Below are 17,577 nucleotides of genomic sequence, written 5' to 3'. Positions count from 1 at the left end.
TGCCCTGCTCGCCCCGAAGCCCCGGTGCCCCAGCACGCACACCCCCTCCCCGAGACCCCTCCTGCGGACACGCGCCGTGGTCCCCTCGCACCCACGGCCCTCGTGCCGCCCCCTCCCGAGGACGCGCACCGCTGACACGCGGGCATGCTCCTCAGCCTCCCCCCACGCACGCCCAGCCCCCATCTCCCACGGGCACCGCGCTGCCCCAGCATCCCCCCACGGACGTGCCCTGCACCCCATTTCCCTCACGGAGCCCTACCCCATCCCTCTTCCCCTCTCAAAGGGGTGCCGCGGCCCCCTTGAAAAGACATCCCCTCCCCCACGGTGCGCCCACCCTCCCCTTGCAGAAACACCACGTCCCCCTTCCCCTCCCCTCCCCCTCCTCCGCAGGTCCCCGTGCCCCTTTCTCGCACCCAGGGGCAGGAACCACCCCCCGACGCACGGGCACCCCGTCCCCGTTTCCCCCCGCTCTCCCATCGCGGTGCCCGCTCCCCAGTGCCCCCACACAAGGGTGCCCTCCCGCGCCCAGACCCCAGCCCTCTGACCCACCCCACGGCTCCCCTGCGCCATCTCCAGGCTCGCTGCCAGCACCCAGCACCGACACGCTCATCCCACAGGCACCCCCGCGCCCGGGTCCCCTCGGGTGGCCCTGTCACCCCGGGTAGCCCAGCCCGCGCCCAAGGAGCCCTCCTGGCCGGCCGGTCCAGCTCGGCGTTTGCTGGTCAGCGCACACCGGGATTGGGGCGGGCACGGACGTTTGCCCCCGCGCGCCAGCACCGGGACGTGGGCTGTCACCCGTGGTCCCGCTCCAGACACGGGCGCTGAGCCCCTCGCTCGCACCAGTCCCTCCCAGCAGCTGGTTTTTGGGTCACGCACCATGCCCACCCCAACTGCTGGGGGCCGAGACCCCCACCTGCCCCGGTAGCTGCACTGAGAACCCCCCGCTCACGCCAGTGGCTGGTACTGGGACCCCACTTGCCCCAGTACCTGGCACTGGGACCCCACTTGCCCCAGTAGCTGGCACTGGGACCCCAATTCGCAACAGTAGCTGGTACCGGGATCCCCATTCACCCCAGTAGCGGGCACTGAGACTCCACTGGTTGCAGTAGCTGGTACTGGGATCCCCATTCACCCCAGTGGCTGGTACTGGGATCCCCATTAGCCCCAGTAGCTGGCACTGGGATCCCCATTAGCCCCAGTAGCTGGTACTGGGATCCCCATTTGCTCCACTAGCTGGCACTGGATCCCCATTCAGCCCAGTAGCTGGCACTGGGATTCGCATTAGCCCCAGTAGCTGGCACTGGGATCCCCATTCAGCCCAGTAGCTGGCACTGGGATTCGCATTAGCCCCAGTAGCTGGCACTGGGATCCCCATTCAGCCCAGTAGCTAGTACTGGGATCCCCATTTGCTCCAGTAGCTGGCACTGGATCCCCATTCAGCCCAGTAGCTGGCACTGGGATTCGCATTAGCCCCAGTAGCTGCCACTGGGATCCCCATTCAGCCCAGTAGCTGGCACTGGGATCCCCATTCACCCCAGTAGCTGGCACTGGGATCCCCATTAGCCCCAATAGCTGGCACTGGGATCCCCATTCGCTCCAGTGGCTGGCACTGGGAACCCCATTCGTCCCAGTAGCTGGCACTGGGATCCCCATTCACCCCAGTGGCTGGTACTGGGATCCCCATTCGCTCCAGTAGCTGGTACTGGGATCCCCATTAGCCCCAGTAGCTGGTACTGGCATCCCCATTTGCTCCACTAGCTGGCACTGGATCCCCATTCACCCCAGTAGCTGGCACTGGGATCCCCATTAGCCCCAGTAGCAGGCACCCTTTCCAGCAGTGTTCAGGATCTCCCTCCTGACTTACGACCCCACCAGTTGCAAAGTCCAAGCTGGTCTTCCTGCGAGTGGCACCTGTAATTGCTTGTCAGTTAACGAGGCTGGGGCGGGTTGTTTCGTGTCACTGCTTTTGTTCGTGTTCCTCCCTTTCCTTCTCCCAACTCGTGCGAGGCCCTTAGCCGGGTCATTCAAAGAACAAACATCTCCGCGTGTCCCTACGCTGCTCGGTGCCTTCAGCAGCAAGGTCTCCCAGGCCTCTGTGATGTGTTGTGCTGCGTCTGGCAGGGACAGAGGTCATTTTCTCCAGAGAAGCTGCTACGGGGCGAGGGCTTGGATTTGTGCTGGAAACAGCGTTGGTCACACAGGGCTGTTTTCGTTCCTGCTGAGCAGGGCTTACAGACGGTCAAGACCTCTTCTGCTCCTCACCCCACCCCACCAGCGAGGAGGCTGGGGCTGCACAAGGAGCTGGGAGGGGACACGGCCGGGACAGCTGACCCCAGCTGACCAAGGGGACGTTCCAGACCATGAGACATCGTGCTCAGCATGTAAAGCTGGGGGAAGAAGGAGGAAAAGGGGACGTTCGGAGTGATGGGGGGCATATCGGTAGATCAGCTCACCTTATATTTGGGTGCCCTCTCATTTCAGAAGCAAAGCCTGAAGACAACTCAACTCACACCACGTACCAGGTCTCCACGGCTTGGAGGGAACGCCTGCGAGCCCCAGGGGCAAGCGTGCGAGGAGGAGAGCAGTGCCGATGCAGGTCAACAGTTGGCTGAGGAACTGGTGCTGGCAAGAGGGGTTTGGGCTCTACAACCACGGGACCCTGTATGCAGCTCAGGGTCTGCCTGGGAGAGACGGGATCCACCTCACCAGAGGGGCAAAGGAATCTTTGTCCGTAGGCTGGTTGACCTTGTAAGGGGGCTTTAAACGAAGGAGGAGAGGGAGAGAGCATCCAGCAGCCCAGTGAGGGAGCGACAGACAGGGTCGGTGAGCAAAGGGTCTGGGGTGATGTGACGGGAAGGGGTCACAAAGCCAACAAAACAGACCCTAAGCAGGTCACCTGCAGCACTTGTGTGTAAGCAGGGAAGCGCCAACAGGGCACCACGATGGGAAAACCCCCAAACCCTCTCCAGGCCCTCAACAGGCTGGGGGGCCTCTCTGAAGTGTCTGCACATTAATGCCGGGGTATGGGGAATAAACAGGAGGAGTTAGAGGTCTGCGTGCAGTTGCAGGGCTACGGTCCTGTGGGGTCACGGAGACGTGGTGGGATGGCTCCCGAGGCTGGGGTCTTGCAGTGGAGGGACGCAGGCTCTCGCGGTGTGGGGGCTCGGGAGGGAAAAGAGCACCGGCACAGCAGCATGGGGAGGAAAGAGCCTGGGCTTTGTCCTCAGGAGGTTCCCCAGGCCCTCGCTGGGTGAGCAGGGGCTGTGCTCTGCAGACCCCGCTCTGGCACAAGCAGACCTCTCCCGCAGGGATGGAGTGCCCACACTGCAGGAAAGGCGTTTCAGGGGCCAGTGCCACCGGGATGACGGCCTTGGACCGCCCCTCTGTATGTAAAGAACTGAGAAACCTCTACACCTTCTCGTTACTGGAACGCTTAGTGTCCCTGCTTCTTCTCGTGGAGCAGCTGAGGATTGAGTTCCCTGTAGGGAGGAGGGAAACCCCTTTGTCCATGAGCGTGGTGGGTTGACCCCGGTGGGCAGCTGAGCCCCACACAGCTTGGGGAATGGGGGAGGGAACGGGAAGGGTGAAAATGAGACAACTGGTGGGTCGAGACCAAGAGAGTTTAATAGGTAAAACGAAAGCTGCGTGCGCAACCAAAGCGAAATAAGGAATTCATTCCCTACTGCCCATCGGCAGACAGATGCTCAGCCCCCTCCAGGAAAGCAGGGCTCCATCACACGTAACGGTGGCTTGGGAAGACAAACACCCTAACTCCAAACATCCCCCTGCCTCCTTCTATCCCCCAGTTTTTATTGCTTGAGCGCAGTGTCCTAGGGTCTGGGATATCGCTTTGGTCAGCGGGGGTCAGCTGTCCCGGCTGGGTCCCCTCCCAACTTCTTGCCCACCCCCCGCCCACTCGCTGGTGGATGAGAAACAGAAAAGGTCTTGATGCTGTGCAGGCGCTGTTCAGCCACAGCTCAAACAGGGGGGTGTCAGCAGCACTGGTTCGGTCACCAATCCAAAACACAGAACCCCACCGGCTGCTAGGAAGAACATTGACCCTCTCCCAGCCAAAACCAGTACGATGGGACACACACCTCCCGTGAACCCCCTACAGCCACCTCCTCCTCCAGAGACGGGTCAGGAAGGGGCACTTGGGGATCTTTTGGTCTGAAGAAAGGAAAGAGGGAGCAGCACTGAGAGGGCGTGAGCGAGCAGAGAGCACAACAGCCCTGTGGGGAGAACTTCCTCACAGGTTCAAAGTGAGGAGAGCCTTGCTAAGGCCCAGGGTGGGAATAGCTACTCCGCAGAGGATGGCTAAGTGGAGGGGGGGGGAGTGAGCGAGCGGCTGCGTGGTGTTTAGTTGCTGGCTGGCGTTAAACCACGACAGGGGTTATAAAGGAAATCTTGGTAGTCTCCGAGTAGCAACTGCGATTCCCAAGTTAATCAGTATCAATGCTGCGGTCTCCATCATCCTCCGGGCTGCCCTCACCCGCTCAGCTCTCTCGTACTGGTCTTGCTCACCTGGCGACAGAGAAACAGAGGTGTTGCAAGGGCAGGAGCTGAGCGCACAAGCCCCCAAGAGTGCTCTTGTCCCCCTCCCTCAAGCTTGGCCCTCTACAGGCAGTGGCATTTCTCCAGCCCAGAAGTTACTTTGCAGCTCTGTCAGGTAGAGGTCTATCTGGCGGATGCACTTGGCCAGGGTCTCTCTGCTTTGGAGGAACTCCTGCAGGACAGCAGCAGCCTGAGGACCACAGGTAGAAGAGGAGTCAAGAGGAGGAACGGCAGCTGGGGGGAAATGGTTTCTTGGGGGAAGGGGATGGGACATGGAGCCTCTCCCCTTGAAGGGGAGCTGCTCTTGGTCCTACCTTCACCCCCTTGCCAGGCAGTTCCCAGTATTTCTCCACCAGTGCCTGTTGGTCTCCTTGGAAGAGCTGGTAGCCCCCTGGCACGTTGTAGTCCCCATCAGCGATTCGTCTCTCCATGTCTTGGCAGAGGTCCCTGAGAGCAGCCTCGCACTTGTCACGGGACGCCTGCTCGTTGTCCCTGCAGAACTTCACCTTGAGTGCCTGTACCTGGCGCTGTCCGGAAAGATGCGGGGGGAAGGCATCAGCCCAGGCGGAGCTGCATCCACCGCTCTCATGCCGGGCACAAACCAAGCCAGGCCGACATGGAGGTTGGGTTCTCCGGTCTGTGGGGTAATCAGCCGGGAGGTGACCGATGGGGAGGGCGTTCTGTGCCCACGGACGTCTCTGGGCCAAGGGGCACGGGAGCAGAGAGCGTGAGAGGGCCCACGGGCTTCCCAAAACACAGGGGCAAGAACCACTCAGCAGGACAGGGGAAGCGTGGAAGGCTCCAGGCTTCCAGCCGGGGCAGAGACGCGTCTGGGCTGCAGCAGGAGAGGGGGCAGGGCTGAGCTCCGTCCCCATTGCAGCACAGCTTCGGAACCGCGGCAGGTTCGGGGACAACTGCCAGTCTGCAGCGCGTGAGAGCAGGCGTGGGCACCGAGGCCCCTCTGGAGAGGGCTCGGCAGCGTCCTCTGGCAGGGGGCAGGGAGACCCCGGCCCCCCAGGACCGTGCTCTTTCCCCAAAGCTGAGGGGGTGGTGGTGTCCCTGGGGAGCCCCGGCTGGGCTGGGGACCACCTACTTGGAGCTCTGCCCGGAAAGGGCGGATGCCATCTTCAAATGCCCGTGCCACGAACAGCTCCAGCGCCTCCCGCGCGCACTGGGCGTGCAGCCCCAGTAGCTCCTGAAGGGTCTCCGTCGGCAGCTGCGCCCGCTGCTCCATCAGATCCCGGTACAACGCCACAGCCGCTTTCACTGCCGCTGCGTTCTCAGCCTCTGCCAGGGCCAGCGCCGCACTCTGCAGACACGGCACTGCCCCGCTCCGGATGGCCTCCACGTAGGTCGCTGCCAGCTTCCCCAGCACTGCCAAGGAGGACCAGGCATGAGAGAGCTGCAGCCTGAGCCAAACGCAGGCTCCCCTTCGGCCCTGGGTCCTGCCGTATCCCTGCTGCCTCCCTGCCGGACTCTTCCGGAACTTCTTTTCCTGACTCTTTCCCACCCCGCCTGCAACGTGCGGGAGCCCCAAATCCAGAGGCAGGGACGGCAGCCGGCAGAAAAGCTCTCCCTTTCCCCACCTGCCCCTCCGGCTCTGCACGTGGTCCTTCCCCAGGCACAGCCCCACCAGCTGCTGGCCACCCAGCCCTCTCGACAGCAGGACTCACGGCTCCCCGTTACGATGCGCCCGCCAGGGATGGCCTTGGCTGGAGACGTTTCCCAGACGTGGCTGCAGAGTTTCTCCACCTGCTGCTGGAACTCGGGGTTGATCCCATCGTCCGGAAGCTCCTCCAAGCGGACCAGGTCCCTCCTGCCGGCCGGCTGCTCAAAAACAAAGCACTTGCGAGCGGGAAAGAACCGGCGGATGCATTCCCGGAGCTCGTTGTAGCCTCGGGCCTCCGGGCTGCTGCCTGTGGGGAAGAGGAGACGGAGCAAGTCCACCGGGCTCGGGCTGTTGTTGAATTACACCGGAAGGCTGCTGTGTCCGGGGCTGAACGTCTCCGGCAGCACGGCACCGTTCCCTTACCGGCCTTTAACTCCAGGGCGTTCTCCAGGTATTCATCCTCAGTGATTTCCTTCCCATCCACCTCCAGCTGCAGTGTGAAATCCCGCACAGCCCAGACGAACGTCGGGAAGAAGCGGACAAGTTTTTCTGAATCCTCCAGTTCATCTTCGCTCTTCTCGGCTGCTGCGTTCAACCTGACGTGCTCAGTCAGCTTCATCACATAGCTAGGGAGCTGGCTAAGGAAAGAGGGACCTCAGCTCTGAACGCAGGGGCATCGCCATCCTGCAACCGCTCAGCACTTCATGGGGAAGAGAGGAGACCCTGCGGGGACAGGGAACAGCCTGGAACCACCAGAAGGAGGAGGGAGAAAAACCCTCAGCCCTGAGGTCCACGACGTGGCACTCCTCAGGACTCAGAGCACGTCACCGGGCACCACCAGAAGGTTCTGCAGCTGCTTGAGGAACTGGGATTTGTCAACCCCTAGCCCCCCACACAGGGAGAGGAGGCCATCCCTGGGGCCTCTGTCCCACCAAGGATACTGCAGCTGCTCCATGGCTTGCTGGTCAATGGTGCCTTTGCTGTTGTAGATCAGGGTGCTGGAGAGCAGGACGGATAGCAGGAAGATCCATGTGTCGTTCTCGGTGTCGCCCTGCAACAACGACCCTTGGCGCTTATCAACAAGACTCTCTAAGCATGAGCAAAGCCCCAGATCCCCAGGCCCTGAATGCCCCCAACCCACGGGCCATGGCAAGATCAGGCTTTGGAGAGACCCACCCCATGCCATCACCACGTCTTTCTGAAGCTGGGCTGATCCTCAGCTCCTAACTCTCAGGGTCCCACAGACCTCTACCAAAGTGCTCCCTCAGCTCCTCATTCCCGCTCTGCTGCTCTTTTCTAGAAAAGCAGAGGAATTTGGCAACTTGTCTACCCCGACCTCCTTCCCCGTGGCCTCTGGCTCTTCCCAGCACACAGGCCGAAGGCCACCATAGGCGGTAGGAACACCTGCACTCTGGTCACCATGGCTGGGCCCTCAAGAGCTCCCACAAAGTGCTGGGAACGCCCAAATGGAGCTTCTGCTTCCTCCACACCTTCTCCACGTCGCCCAGCCCTTCGGTGTCCAGCAGCACCAGGGTGCGTCCAGGCTGGCAGGGGTGAGGCACACACCACATCCAGATACCTTTGGTGTGGGGCTGCACGCTGGAGCCCAGGGAGAAACCTGTGGGGAGGACGCAAGGGCGGTAACTGCAGAGTGGGCAAACCCGGGTACCTTGGCCATGCAGGGCCGGGACCTCCCTCACCTTTCCTCTGGCCAGCCAGCCTGTTCATGAGGTAGGACTTGCCCGTGCGGTATGGCCCCGTGATGGCCACCACCACCACCGGCTGGGTGACCTCCGAGAGCACCTGCAGGGCCTCCTGCCGCACCACCAGCCCCTTCGTCCGCGTGTTCTCGATGAGGCAGACAGGCGCCGGCACGTGGATTTCGGACGCCATGGCTGGCAGCAAACGCAGCCTGCAAAGGAGACGGAGAGACGGGCTGGTTAGCAAGGTGGGGACACCCCCCAGTCCCAGCAGGGACAGTCGTTAGCATCCTGCTTCCTTTTTCCAAGCAAATCGCGCTTTGCACCAAACTCCTTCCACCGCGCCTCCTCTTTTGGCCCCTCGCAAGCGCTGCTGTGAAGACAACGGTGACGCTCACAAGAGGTGCACAGCCCCTTCCCCTTGGCCTTGCAACAGGAACAGCTCAGATTCTGACAGCCCAGTGGGAAAGTGGGAGTCCTCTGCAGTGTGTCCTCAACACCCGCTGGAAGTTTGCTGGGGGTGAACCATGCGAGAACGGGTGTGGGACATGGCAACGGCCTCCGGCAGGGCTGCGGGGCAAGAGGAATGACCGGAGAGCCGCAGCAGCGCTAAGGAAAGAGAGGTTGGGGGGTGAAATCGAAGCTTCGGGAGCTTCTTATTAATTTCTTCATTAATTTTTTATGCCCGACGCCATCAAACGCCCTCTCACCCCCCCTGTGCCCCGCACAGGGACACGCTTGTGCTGCCCTCGCAAGGCTCCCCTCCCTCCTCGCCTCCTCCCGTGCGGTGGTGGGTGACCCCCTCCCCACACTCCAGTGCTCAGCGCCCGCCCCTCCTCGCCTTCTGCCCCGATGGGGAGACTGCCAGCGGCAGGGGGGCTCTCACCGAATCCGGACCCTTCCCCTGCACAGCCCCAGCCATTGCCCGGCCCCTGCCAGGGTCCGCTAAACCCCACGGACGTGGAGGCAGCACAACGGCTCCTGCCGTGCCCACACCCAGGAGCTGCCCCACTGCAACCTCCCAGACACCCGGGGACTTGCTCCGGCAGCGAGGAGCTCCGACGGCACTGCCCGCTTCTGGGCTTGGAACCCTCTGGCGGGACCTCACAAGCCCTGCCCGCTTCCAGGAACAGCGAGGGGTCGCCCCTGGGGACAGGAGGCTGCCCCTCGTGCCACGGCGCTGCCAGCGCCGTGGGCAGGAGAGGAATGGTGAGGCCATAGGGTGCAAGCTCAGGCGAGTCCTAACTTGCACGCAGAGCCTCGGGGGTGAAGGCAGGCTCCAGCCACCCATTCCCCTTGCTCCATCCCAGAGCCCCAGCAGACCTTTGGACCTCTTCCTCCTCCCACCCGGCGGGGTCCCTGTCGCTGCCTGGGGTCAGGAGTCATTCCCAGCCCCAAAGCCCCGGGCTGCTCGCGTGGGGTGCGCAGGGGGATTAGGGGAAGGGACTCACCGTCGTCTTCGTCACCCGCCCTGGGCTGCAACAGCTCTGCTGCAGCCGGGGTCCTGCCCTGCCGTTTATCCCGTGCCCTTGGCCGGCCCCTCTCCTCCTATTCTGGGAAACGAGGGTGTGTCAGAGAGCGAAAGTGAAAGTGGGGCTAGGAGGGAGCAGGAAACCCCATCGCTGGCCGGGGGTCTGGCCCTGGCCCGCAGCTGAGCACGGAGACTGGGGGCAGCTGACATAAGGACGGTTTAACCAGTGGAGGAACAAGAAGGGGCGGTGGGACACGGGGACCAGGCGCCCCGAGGAGCTGCGGGTGGCCCCTTGCTGGAAGCGCTTCGGGTCAGCTCGGAGGGGCTTTAGCAGCCTGGCCTGGTGCAGCACGTCCCTGCTCGCCACACGGGGGGTGGCCTCGATGATCTCTGAGGGTCCTGGCCGTTTGCCCACCCCCCGCCTGCTCGCTGCGGGGGGCAGAGGTGGAAAGAAGGCCCCGACCTTGTGCACGCACCGCTCAGCAGCAGCCAAAGCATTTGTGTGTTACCAACACCTTTCCAGCACCACGGGCTGGATGAAGACGGTTAACTCTGTCCCAGCCACGGGTGCTGTGCTGCGGTTCCCCCTTCCCTCTCGTATCCACCAGGTGGGTCCCTCACCTCCCCCCCCACCCCCCCAACATGACCCCCACGTCGCCCTGCCCCCCTTGGAGCATCCACTCACGTGCTTCCTCTTCTCCTCCACCCACGGACACGTCCCCGACACCCCGGCAGCCCTGCCGGGGCCCCTGCTGCTCTCCCACACGTGCGTCCCCCCAAAATGCCCCTCGTGGACGTGCCACCACCCCCACGAGCCTCTCCCCTGAGGGCCTGCCAAGAATTGCCCTGCTCGCCCCGAAGCCCCGGTGCCCCAGCACGCACACCCCCTCCCCGAGACCCCTCCTGCGGACACGCGCCGTGGTCCCCTCGCACCCACGGCCCTCGTGCCGCCCCCTCCCGAGGACGCGCACCGCTGACACGCGGGCATGCTCCTCAGCCTCCCCCCACGCACGCCCAGCCCCCATCTCCCACGGGCACCGCGCTGCCCCAGCATCCCCCCACGGACGTGCCCTGCACCCCATTTCCCTCACGGAGCCCTACCCCATCCCTCTTCCCCTCTCAAAGGGGTGCCGCGGCCCCCTTGAAAAGACATCCCCTCCCCCACGGTGCGCCCACCCTCCCCTTGCAGAAACACCACGTCCCCCTTCCCCTCCCCTCCCCCTCCTCCGCAGGTCCCCGTGCCCCTTTCTCGCACCCAGGGGCAGGAACCACCCCCCGACGCACGGGCACCCCGTCCCCGTTTCCCCCCGCTCTCCCATCGCGGTGCCCGCTCCCCAGTGCCCCCACACAAGGGTGCCCTCCCGCGCCCAGACCCCAGCCCTCTGACCCACCCCACGGCTCCCCTGCGCCATCTCCAGGCTCGCTGCCAGCACCCAGCACCGACACGCTCATCCCACAGGCACCCCCGCGCCCGGGTCCCCTCGGGTGGCCCTGTCACCCCGGGTAGCCCAGCCCGCGCCCAAGGAGCCCTCCTGGCCGGCCGGTCCAGCTCGGCGTTTGCTGGTCAGCGCACACCGGGATTGGGGCGGGCACGGACGTGTGCCCCCGCGCGCCAGCACCGGGACGTGGGCTGTCACCCGTGGTCCCGCTCCAGACACGGGCGCTGAGCCCCTCGCTCGCACCAGTCCCTCCCAGCAGCTGGTTTTTGGGTCACGCACCATGCCCACCCCAACGGCTGGGGGCCGAGACCCCCACCTGCCCCGGTAGCTGCACTGAGAACCCCCCGCTCACGCCAGTGGCTGGTACTGGGACCCCACTTGCCCCAGTACCTGGCACTGGGACCCCACTCACCCCAGTAGCTGGCACTGGACCCCAATTTGCAACAGTAGCTGGTACCGGGATCTCCATTCACCCCAGTAGCGGGCACTGAGACTCCACTGGCTGCAGTAGCTGCTACTGGGATCCCCATTCGCTCCAGTAGCTGGTACTGGGATCCCCATTCGCTCCAGTAGCTGGCACTGGGACTCCACTGGCTCCAGTAGCTGGCACTGGGATCCCCGTTCACCCCAGTGGCTGGCACTGGGATCCCCGTTCACCCCAGTAGCTGGTACTGGGATCCCCATTCACCCCAGTAGCTGGCACTGGGAGCCCCATTAGCCCCAGTAGCTGGTACTGGGATCCCCATTTGCTCCACTAGCTGGCACTGGATCCCCATTCAGCCCAGTAGCTGACACTGGGATTCGCATTAGCCCCAGTAGCTGGCACTGGGATCCCCATTAGCCCCAGTAGCTGGTACTGGGATTCGCATTAGCCCCAGTAGCTGGCACTGGATCCCCATTCACCCCAGTGGCTGGTACTGGGATCCCCATTTGCTCCAGTAGCTGGCACTGGATCCCCATTCACCCCAGTGGCTGGTACTGGGATCCCCATTAGCCCCAGTAGCTGGCACTGGGATCCCCATTCACCCCAGTAGCTGGCACTGGGACTCCACTGGCTCCAGTAGCTGGCACTGGATCCCCATTCACCCCAGTAGCTGGCACTGGATCCCCATTCACCCCAGTAGATGGTACTGGGATCCCCATTAACTCTGCTAGCTGGTACTGGGATCCCCATTCACCCCAGTAGCTAGCACTTGGATCCCCATTCACCCCAGGAGCTGGCACTGGGATCCCCATTAACTCCACTAGTTGGCACTGGATCCCCATTCACCCCAGTGGCTGGCACTGGGATCCCCATTCGCTCCAGTAGCTGGCACTGGGATCCCCATTTGCTCCACTAGCTGGCACTGGATCCCCATTAGCCCCAATAGCTGGCACTGGGATCCCCATTAGCTCCACTAGCTGGCACTGGGAACCCCATTCATCCCAGTAGCTGGCACTGGGATCCCCATTCACCCCAGTGGCTGGTACTGGGATCCCCATTCGCTCCAGTAGCTGGTACTGGGATCCCCATTAGCCCCAGTAGCTGGCACTGGGATTCCCATTAGCCCCAGTAGCTGGTACTGGCATCCCCATTTGCTCCACTAGCTGGCACTAGATCCCCATTCACCCCAGTAGCTGGCACTGGATCCCCATTCACCCCAGTAGCTGGCACTGGGATCCCCATTAGCCCCAGTAGCAGGCACCCTTTCCAGCAGTGTTCAGGATCTCCCTCCTGACTTACGACCCCACCAGTTGCAAAGTCCAAGCTGGTCTTCCTGGGAGTGGCACCTGTAATTGCTTGTCAGTTAACGAGGCTGGGGCGGGTTGTTTCGTGTCACTGCTTTTGTTCGTGTTCCTCCCTTTCCTTCTCCCAACTCGTGCGAGGCCCTTAGCCGGGTCATTCAAAGAACAAACATCTCCGCGTGTCCCTACGCTGCTCGGTGCCTTCAGCAGCAAGGTCTCCCAGGCCTCTGTGATGTGTTGTGCTGCGTCTGGCAGGGACAGAGGTCATTTTCTCCAGAGAAGCTGCTACGGGGTGAGGGCTTGGATTTGTGCTGGAAACAGCGTTGGTCACACAGGGCTGTTTTCGTTCCTGCTGAGCAGGGCTTACAGACGGTCAAGACCTCTTCTGCTCCTCACCCCACCCCACCAGCGAGGAGGCTGGGGCTGCACAAGGAGCTGGGAGGGGACACGGCCGGGACAGCTGACCCCAGCTGACCAAGGGGACGTTCCAGACCATGAGACATCGTGCTCAGCATGTAAAGCTGGGGGAAGAAGGAGGAAAAGGGGACGTTCGGAGTGATGGGGGGCATATCGGTAGATCAGCTCACCTTATATTTGGGTGCCCTCTCATTTCAGAAGCAAAGCCTGAAGACAACTCAACTCACACCACGTACCAGGTCTCCACGGCTTGGAGGGAACGCCTGCGAGCCCCAGGGGCAAGCGTGCGAGGAGGAGAGCAGTGCCGATGCAGGTCAACAGTTGGCTGAGGAACTGGTGCTGGCAAGAGGGGTTTGGGCTCTACAACCACGGGACCCTGTATGCAGCTCAGGGTCTGCCTGGGAGAGACGGGATCCACCTCACCAGAGGGGCAAAGGAATCTTTGTCCGTAGGCTGGTTGACCTTGTAAGGGGGCTTTAAACGAAGGAGGAGAGGGAGAGAGCATCCAGCAGCCCAGTGAGGGAGCGACAGACAGGGTCGGTGAGCAAAGGGTCTGGGGTGATGTGACGGGAAGGGGTCACAAAGCCAACAAAACAGACCCTAAGCAGGTCACCTGCAGCACTTGTGTGTAAGCAGGGAAGCGCCAACAGGGCACCACGATGGGAAAACCCCCAAACCCTCTCCAGGCCCTCAACAGGCTGGGGGGCCTCTCTGAAGTGTCTGCACATTAATGCCGGGGTATGGGGAATAAACAGGAGGAGTTAGAGGTCTGCGTGCAGTTGCAGGGCTACGGTCCTGTGGGGTCACGGAGACGTGGTGGGATGGCTCCCGAGGCTGGGGTCTTGCAGTGGAGGGACGCAGGCTCTCGCGGTGTGGGGGCTCGGGAGGGAAAAGAGCACCGGCACAGCAGCATGGGGAGGAAAGAGCCTGGGCTTTGTCCTCAGGAGGTTCCCCAGGCCCTCGCTGGGTGAGCAGGGGCTGTGCTCTGCAGACCCCGCTCTGGCACAAGCAGACCTCTCCCGCAGGGATGGAGTGCCCACACTGCAGGAAAGGCGTTTCAGGGGCCAGTGCCACCGGGATGACGGCCTTGGACCGCCCCTATGTATGTAAAGAACTGAGAAACCTCTACACCTTCTCGTTACTGGAACGCTTAGTGTCCCTGCTTCTTCTCGTGGAGCAGCTGAGGATTGAGCTCCCTGTAGGGAGGAGGGAAACCCCTTTGTCCATGAGCGTGGTGGGTTGACCCCGGTGGGCAGCTGAGCCCCACACAGCTTGGGGAATGGGGGAGGGAACGGGAAGGGTGAAAATGAGACAACTGGTGGGTCGAGACCAAGAGAGTTTAATAGGTAAAACGAAAGCTGCGTGCGCAACCAAAGCGAAATAAGGAATTCATTCCCTACTGCCCATCGGCAGACAGATGCTCAGCCCCCTCCAGGAAAGCAGGGCTCCATCACACGTAACGGTGGCTTGGGAAGACAAACACCCTAACTCCAGACATCCCCCTGCCTCCTTCTATCCCCCAGTTTTTATTGCTTGAGCGCAGTGTCCTAGGGTCTGGGATATCGCTTTGGTCAGCGGGGGTCAGCTGTCCCGGCTGGGTCCCCTCCCAACTTCTTGCCCACCCCCCGCCCACTCGCTGGTGGATGAGAAACAGAAAAGGTCTTGATGCTGTGCAGGCGCTGTTCAGCCACAGCTCAAACAGGGGGGTGTCAGCAGCACTGGTTCGGTCACCAATCCAAAACACAGAACCCCACCGCCTGCTAGGAAGAACATTGACCCTCTCCCAGCCAAAACCAGTACGATGGGACACACACCTCCCGTGAACCCCCTACAGCCACCTCCTCCTCCAGAGACGGGTCAGGAAGGGGCACTTGGGGATCTTTTGGTCTGAAGAAAGGAAAGAGGGAGCAGCACTGAGAGGGCGTGCGCGAGCAGAGAGCACAACAGCCCTGTGGGGAGAACTTCCTCACAGGTTCAAAGTGAGGAGAGCCTTGCTAAGGCCCAGGGTGGGAAGAGCTACTCCGCAGAGGATGGCTAAGTGGAGGGGGGGGGAGTGAGCGAGCGGCTGCGTGGTGTTTAGTTGCTGGCTGGCGTTAAACCACGACAGGGGTTAGAAAGGAAATCTTGGTAGTCTCCGAGTAGCAACTGCGATTCCCAAGTTAATCAGTATCAATGCTGCGGTCTCCATCATCCTCCGGGCCGCCCTCACCCGCTCAGCTCTCTTGTACTGGTCTTGCTCACCTGGCGACAGAGAAACAGAGGTGTTGCAAGGGCAGGAGCTGAGCGCACAAGCCCCCAAGAGTGCTCTTGTCCCCCTCCCTCAAGCTTGGCCCTCTACAGGCAGTGGCATTTCTCCAGCCCAGAAGTTACTTTGCAGCTCTGTCAGGTAGAGGTCTATCTGGCGGATGCACTTGGCCAGGGTCTCTCTGCTTTGGAGGAACTCCTGCAGGACAGCAGCAGCCTGAGGACCACCGGTAGAAGAGGAGTCAAGAGGAGGAACGGCAGCTGGGGGGAAATGGTTTCTTGGGGGAAGGGGATGGGACATGGAGCCTCTCCCCTTGAAGGGGAGCTGCTCTTGGTCCTACCTTCACCCCCTTGCCAGGCAGTTCCCAGTATTTCTCCACCAGTGCCTGCTGGTCTCCTTGGAAGAGCTGGTAACCCCCTGACACGCTGTAGTCCCCATCAGCGATTCGTCTCTCCATGTCTTGGCAGAGGTCCCTGAGAGCAGCCTCGCACTTGTCACGGGACGCCTGCTCGTTGTCCCTGCAGAACTTCACCTTGAGTGCCTGTACCTGGCGCTGTCCGGAAAGATGCGGGGGGAAGGCATCAGCCCAGGCGGAGCTGCATCCACCGCTCTCATGCCGGGCACAAACCAAGCCAGGCCGACATGGAGGTTGGGTTCTCCGGTCTGTGGGGTAATCAGCCGGGAGGTGACCGATGGGGAGGGCGTTCTGTGCCCACGGACGTCTCTGGGCCAAGGGGCACGGGAGCTGAGAGCGTGAGAGGGCCCACGGGCTTCCCAAAACACAGGGGCAAGAACCACTCAGCAGGACAGGGGAAGCGTGGAAGGCTCCAGGCTTCCAGCCGGGGCAGAGACGCGTCTGGGCTGCAGCAGGAGAGGGGGCAGGGCTGAGCTCCGTCCCCATTGCAGCACAGCTTCGGAACCGCGGCAGGTTCGGGGACAACTGCCAGTCTGCAGCGCGTGAGAGCAGGCGTGGGCACCGAGGCCCCTCTGGAGAGGGCTCGGCAGCGTCCTCTGGCAGGGGGCAGGGAGACCCCTGCCCCCCAGGACCGTGCTCTTTCCCCAAAGCTGAGGGGGTGGTGGTGTCCCTGGGGAACCCCGGCTGGGCTGGGGACCACCTACTTGGAGCTCTGCCCGGAAAGGGCGGATGCCATCTTCAAATGCCCGTGCCACGAACAGCTCCAGCGCCTCCTGCGCGCACTGGGCGTGCAGCCCCAGTAGCTCCTGAAGGGTCTCCGTCGGCAGCTGCGCCCGCTGCTCCATCAGATCCCGGTACAACGCCACAGCCGCTTTCACTGCCGCTGCGTTCTCAGCCTCTGCCAGGGCCAGCGCCGCACTCTGCAGACACGGCACTGCCCCGCTCCGGATGGCCTCCACGTAGGTCGCTGCCAGCTTCCCCAGCACTGCCAAGGAGGACCAGGCATGAGAGAGCTGCAGCCTGAGCCAAACGCAGGCTCCCCTTCGGCCCTGGGTCCTGCCGTATCCCTGCTGCCTCCCTGCCGGACTCTTCCGGAACTTCTTTTCCTGACTCTTTCCCACCCCGCCTGCAACGTGCGGGAGCCCCAAATCCAGAGGCAGGGACGGCAGCCGGCAGAAAAGCTCTCCCTTTCCCCACCTGCCCCTCCGGCTCTGCACGTGGTCCTTCCCCAGGCACAGCCCCACCAGCTGCTGGCCACCCAGCCCTCTCGACAGCAGGACTCACGGCTCCCCGTTACGATGCGCCCGCCAGGGATGGCCTTGGCTGGAGACGTTTCCCAGACGTGGCTGCAGAGTTTCTCCACCTGCTGCTGGAACTCGGGGTTGATCCCATCGTCCGGAAGCTCCTCCAAGCGGACCAGGTCCCTCCTGCTGGCCGGCTGCTCAAAAACAAAGCACTTGCGAGCGGGAAAGAACCGGCGGATGCATTCCCGGAGCTCGTTGTAGCCTCGGGCCTCCGGGCTGCTGCCTGTGGGGAAGAGGAGACGGAGCAAGTCCACCGGGCTCGGGCTGTTGTTGAATTACACCGGAAGGCTGCTGTGTCCGGGGCTGAACGTCTCCGGCAGCACGGCACCGTTCCCTTACCGGCCTTTAACTCCAGGGCGTTCTCCAGGTATTCATCCTCAGTGATTTCCTTCCCATCCACCTCCAGCTGCAGTGTGAAATCCCGCACAGCCCAGACGAACATCGGGAAGAAGCGGACAAGTTTTTCTGAATCCTCCAGTTCATCTTCACTCTTCTCGGCTGCTGCCTTCAACCTGACGTGCTCAGTCAGCTTCATCACATAGCTAGGGAGCTGGCTAAGGAAAGAGGGACCTCAGCTCTGAACGCAGGGGCATCGCCATCCTGCAACCGCTCAGCACTTCATGGGGAAGAGAGGAGACCCTGCGGGGACAGGGAACAGCCTGGAACCGCCAGAAGGAGGAGGGAGAAAAACCCTCAGC

At 62.5% G+C, this 17,577-nt stretch overlaps 2 protein-coding genes across 3 annotated transcripts in view; both read right to left on the bottom strand.

The window, feature by feature from the left end:
* Nucleotides 1–3,606: 3,606 nt before the first annotated feature.
* On the bottom strand, nucleotides 3,607–9,410 carry LOC142077110 (guanylate-binding protein 1-like). Of its 2 annotated transcripts, none has more exons than XM_075139296.1 (10): nucleotides 9,315–9,410; nucleotides 7,864–8,075; nucleotides 7,654–7,781; nucleotides 7,105–7,214; nucleotides 6,587–6,789; nucleotides 6,228–6,470; nucleotides 5,648–5,928; nucleotides 4,869–5,081; nucleotides 4,654–4,744; nucleotides 3,607–4,524 (listed from the first exon to the last, which is right to left on the bottom strand). In XM_075139296.1, exons 2-10 carry the CDS (start codon nucleotides 8,054–8,056, stop codon nucleotides 4,394–4,396), a joined length of 1,593 nt encoding a protein of 530 aa, XP_074995397.1. In that variant the 5' UTR covers nucleotides 8,057–8,075; nucleotides 9,315–9,410; the 3' UTR covers nucleotides 3,607–4,393. The 2 variants fall into 2 exon arrangements, with proteins under 2 accessions (XP_074995397.1, XP_074995398.1); XM_075139297.1 differs by lacking the exon at nucleotides 9,315–9,410 and adding an exon at nucleotides 8,262–8,353.
* A 4,828-nt stretch (nucleotides 9,411–14,238) lies between these two features.
* LOC142077107 (guanylate-binding protein 1-like) overlaps nucleotides 14,239–17,577 on the bottom strand; it is a 28,072-nt gene continuing 24,733 nt past the window's right edge. The window contains exons 12-17 of the mRNA XM_075139292.1: nucleotides 17,219–17,421; nucleotides 16,860–17,102; nucleotides 16,280–16,560; nucleotides 15,501–15,713; nucleotides 15,286–15,376; nucleotides 14,239–15,156 (exon numbers count right to left, since the gene is read on the bottom strand). Coding sequence (XP_074995393.1) covers nucleotides 15,026–15,156; nucleotides 15,286–15,376; nucleotides 15,501–15,713; nucleotides 16,280–16,560; nucleotides 16,860–17,102; nucleotides 17,219–17,421 — 1,162 coding nt within the window. The 3' untranslated portion in view covers nucleotides 14,239–15,025. The remainder of the gene's footprint in view (nucleotides 15,157–15,285; nucleotides 15,377–15,500; nucleotides 15,714–16,279; nucleotides 16,561–16,859; nucleotides 17,103–17,218; nucleotides 17,422–17,577) is intronic.

The sequence above is a fragment of the Calonectris borealis genome, unplaced genomic scaffold (assembly GCF_964195595.1).
Source record: "Calonectris borealis unplaced genomic scaffold, bCalBor7.hap1.2 HAP1_SCAFFOLD_156, whole genome shotgun sequence".
Lineage (NCBI taxonomy): Eukaryota > Metazoa > Chordata > Aves > Procellariiformes > Procellariidae > Calonectris > Calonectris borealis.
Note: the sequence above shows the minus strand (reverse complement) of the source record. Positions and strands in the feature narration are given on the sequence as shown.

Bases quoted from the DNA above. Each gene is read 5' to 3' on its own strand.
- LOC142077110 (XM_075139296.1), bottom strand. From the start codon at position 8,056: ATGGCGTCCGAAATCCACGTGCCGGCGCCTGTCTGCCTCATCGAGAAC. The intron at 7,782-7,863 runs GTGAGGGAGGTC...TCCTCCCCACAG, and splicing joins GCTGGCTGGCCAGAGGAAAG to GTTTCTCCCTGGGCTCCAGC. The intron at 5,082-5,647 runs GTAGGTGGTCCC...CTTTCCGGACAG, and splicing joins CTTTCCGGGCAGAGCTCCAA to CGCCAGGTACAGGCACTCAA.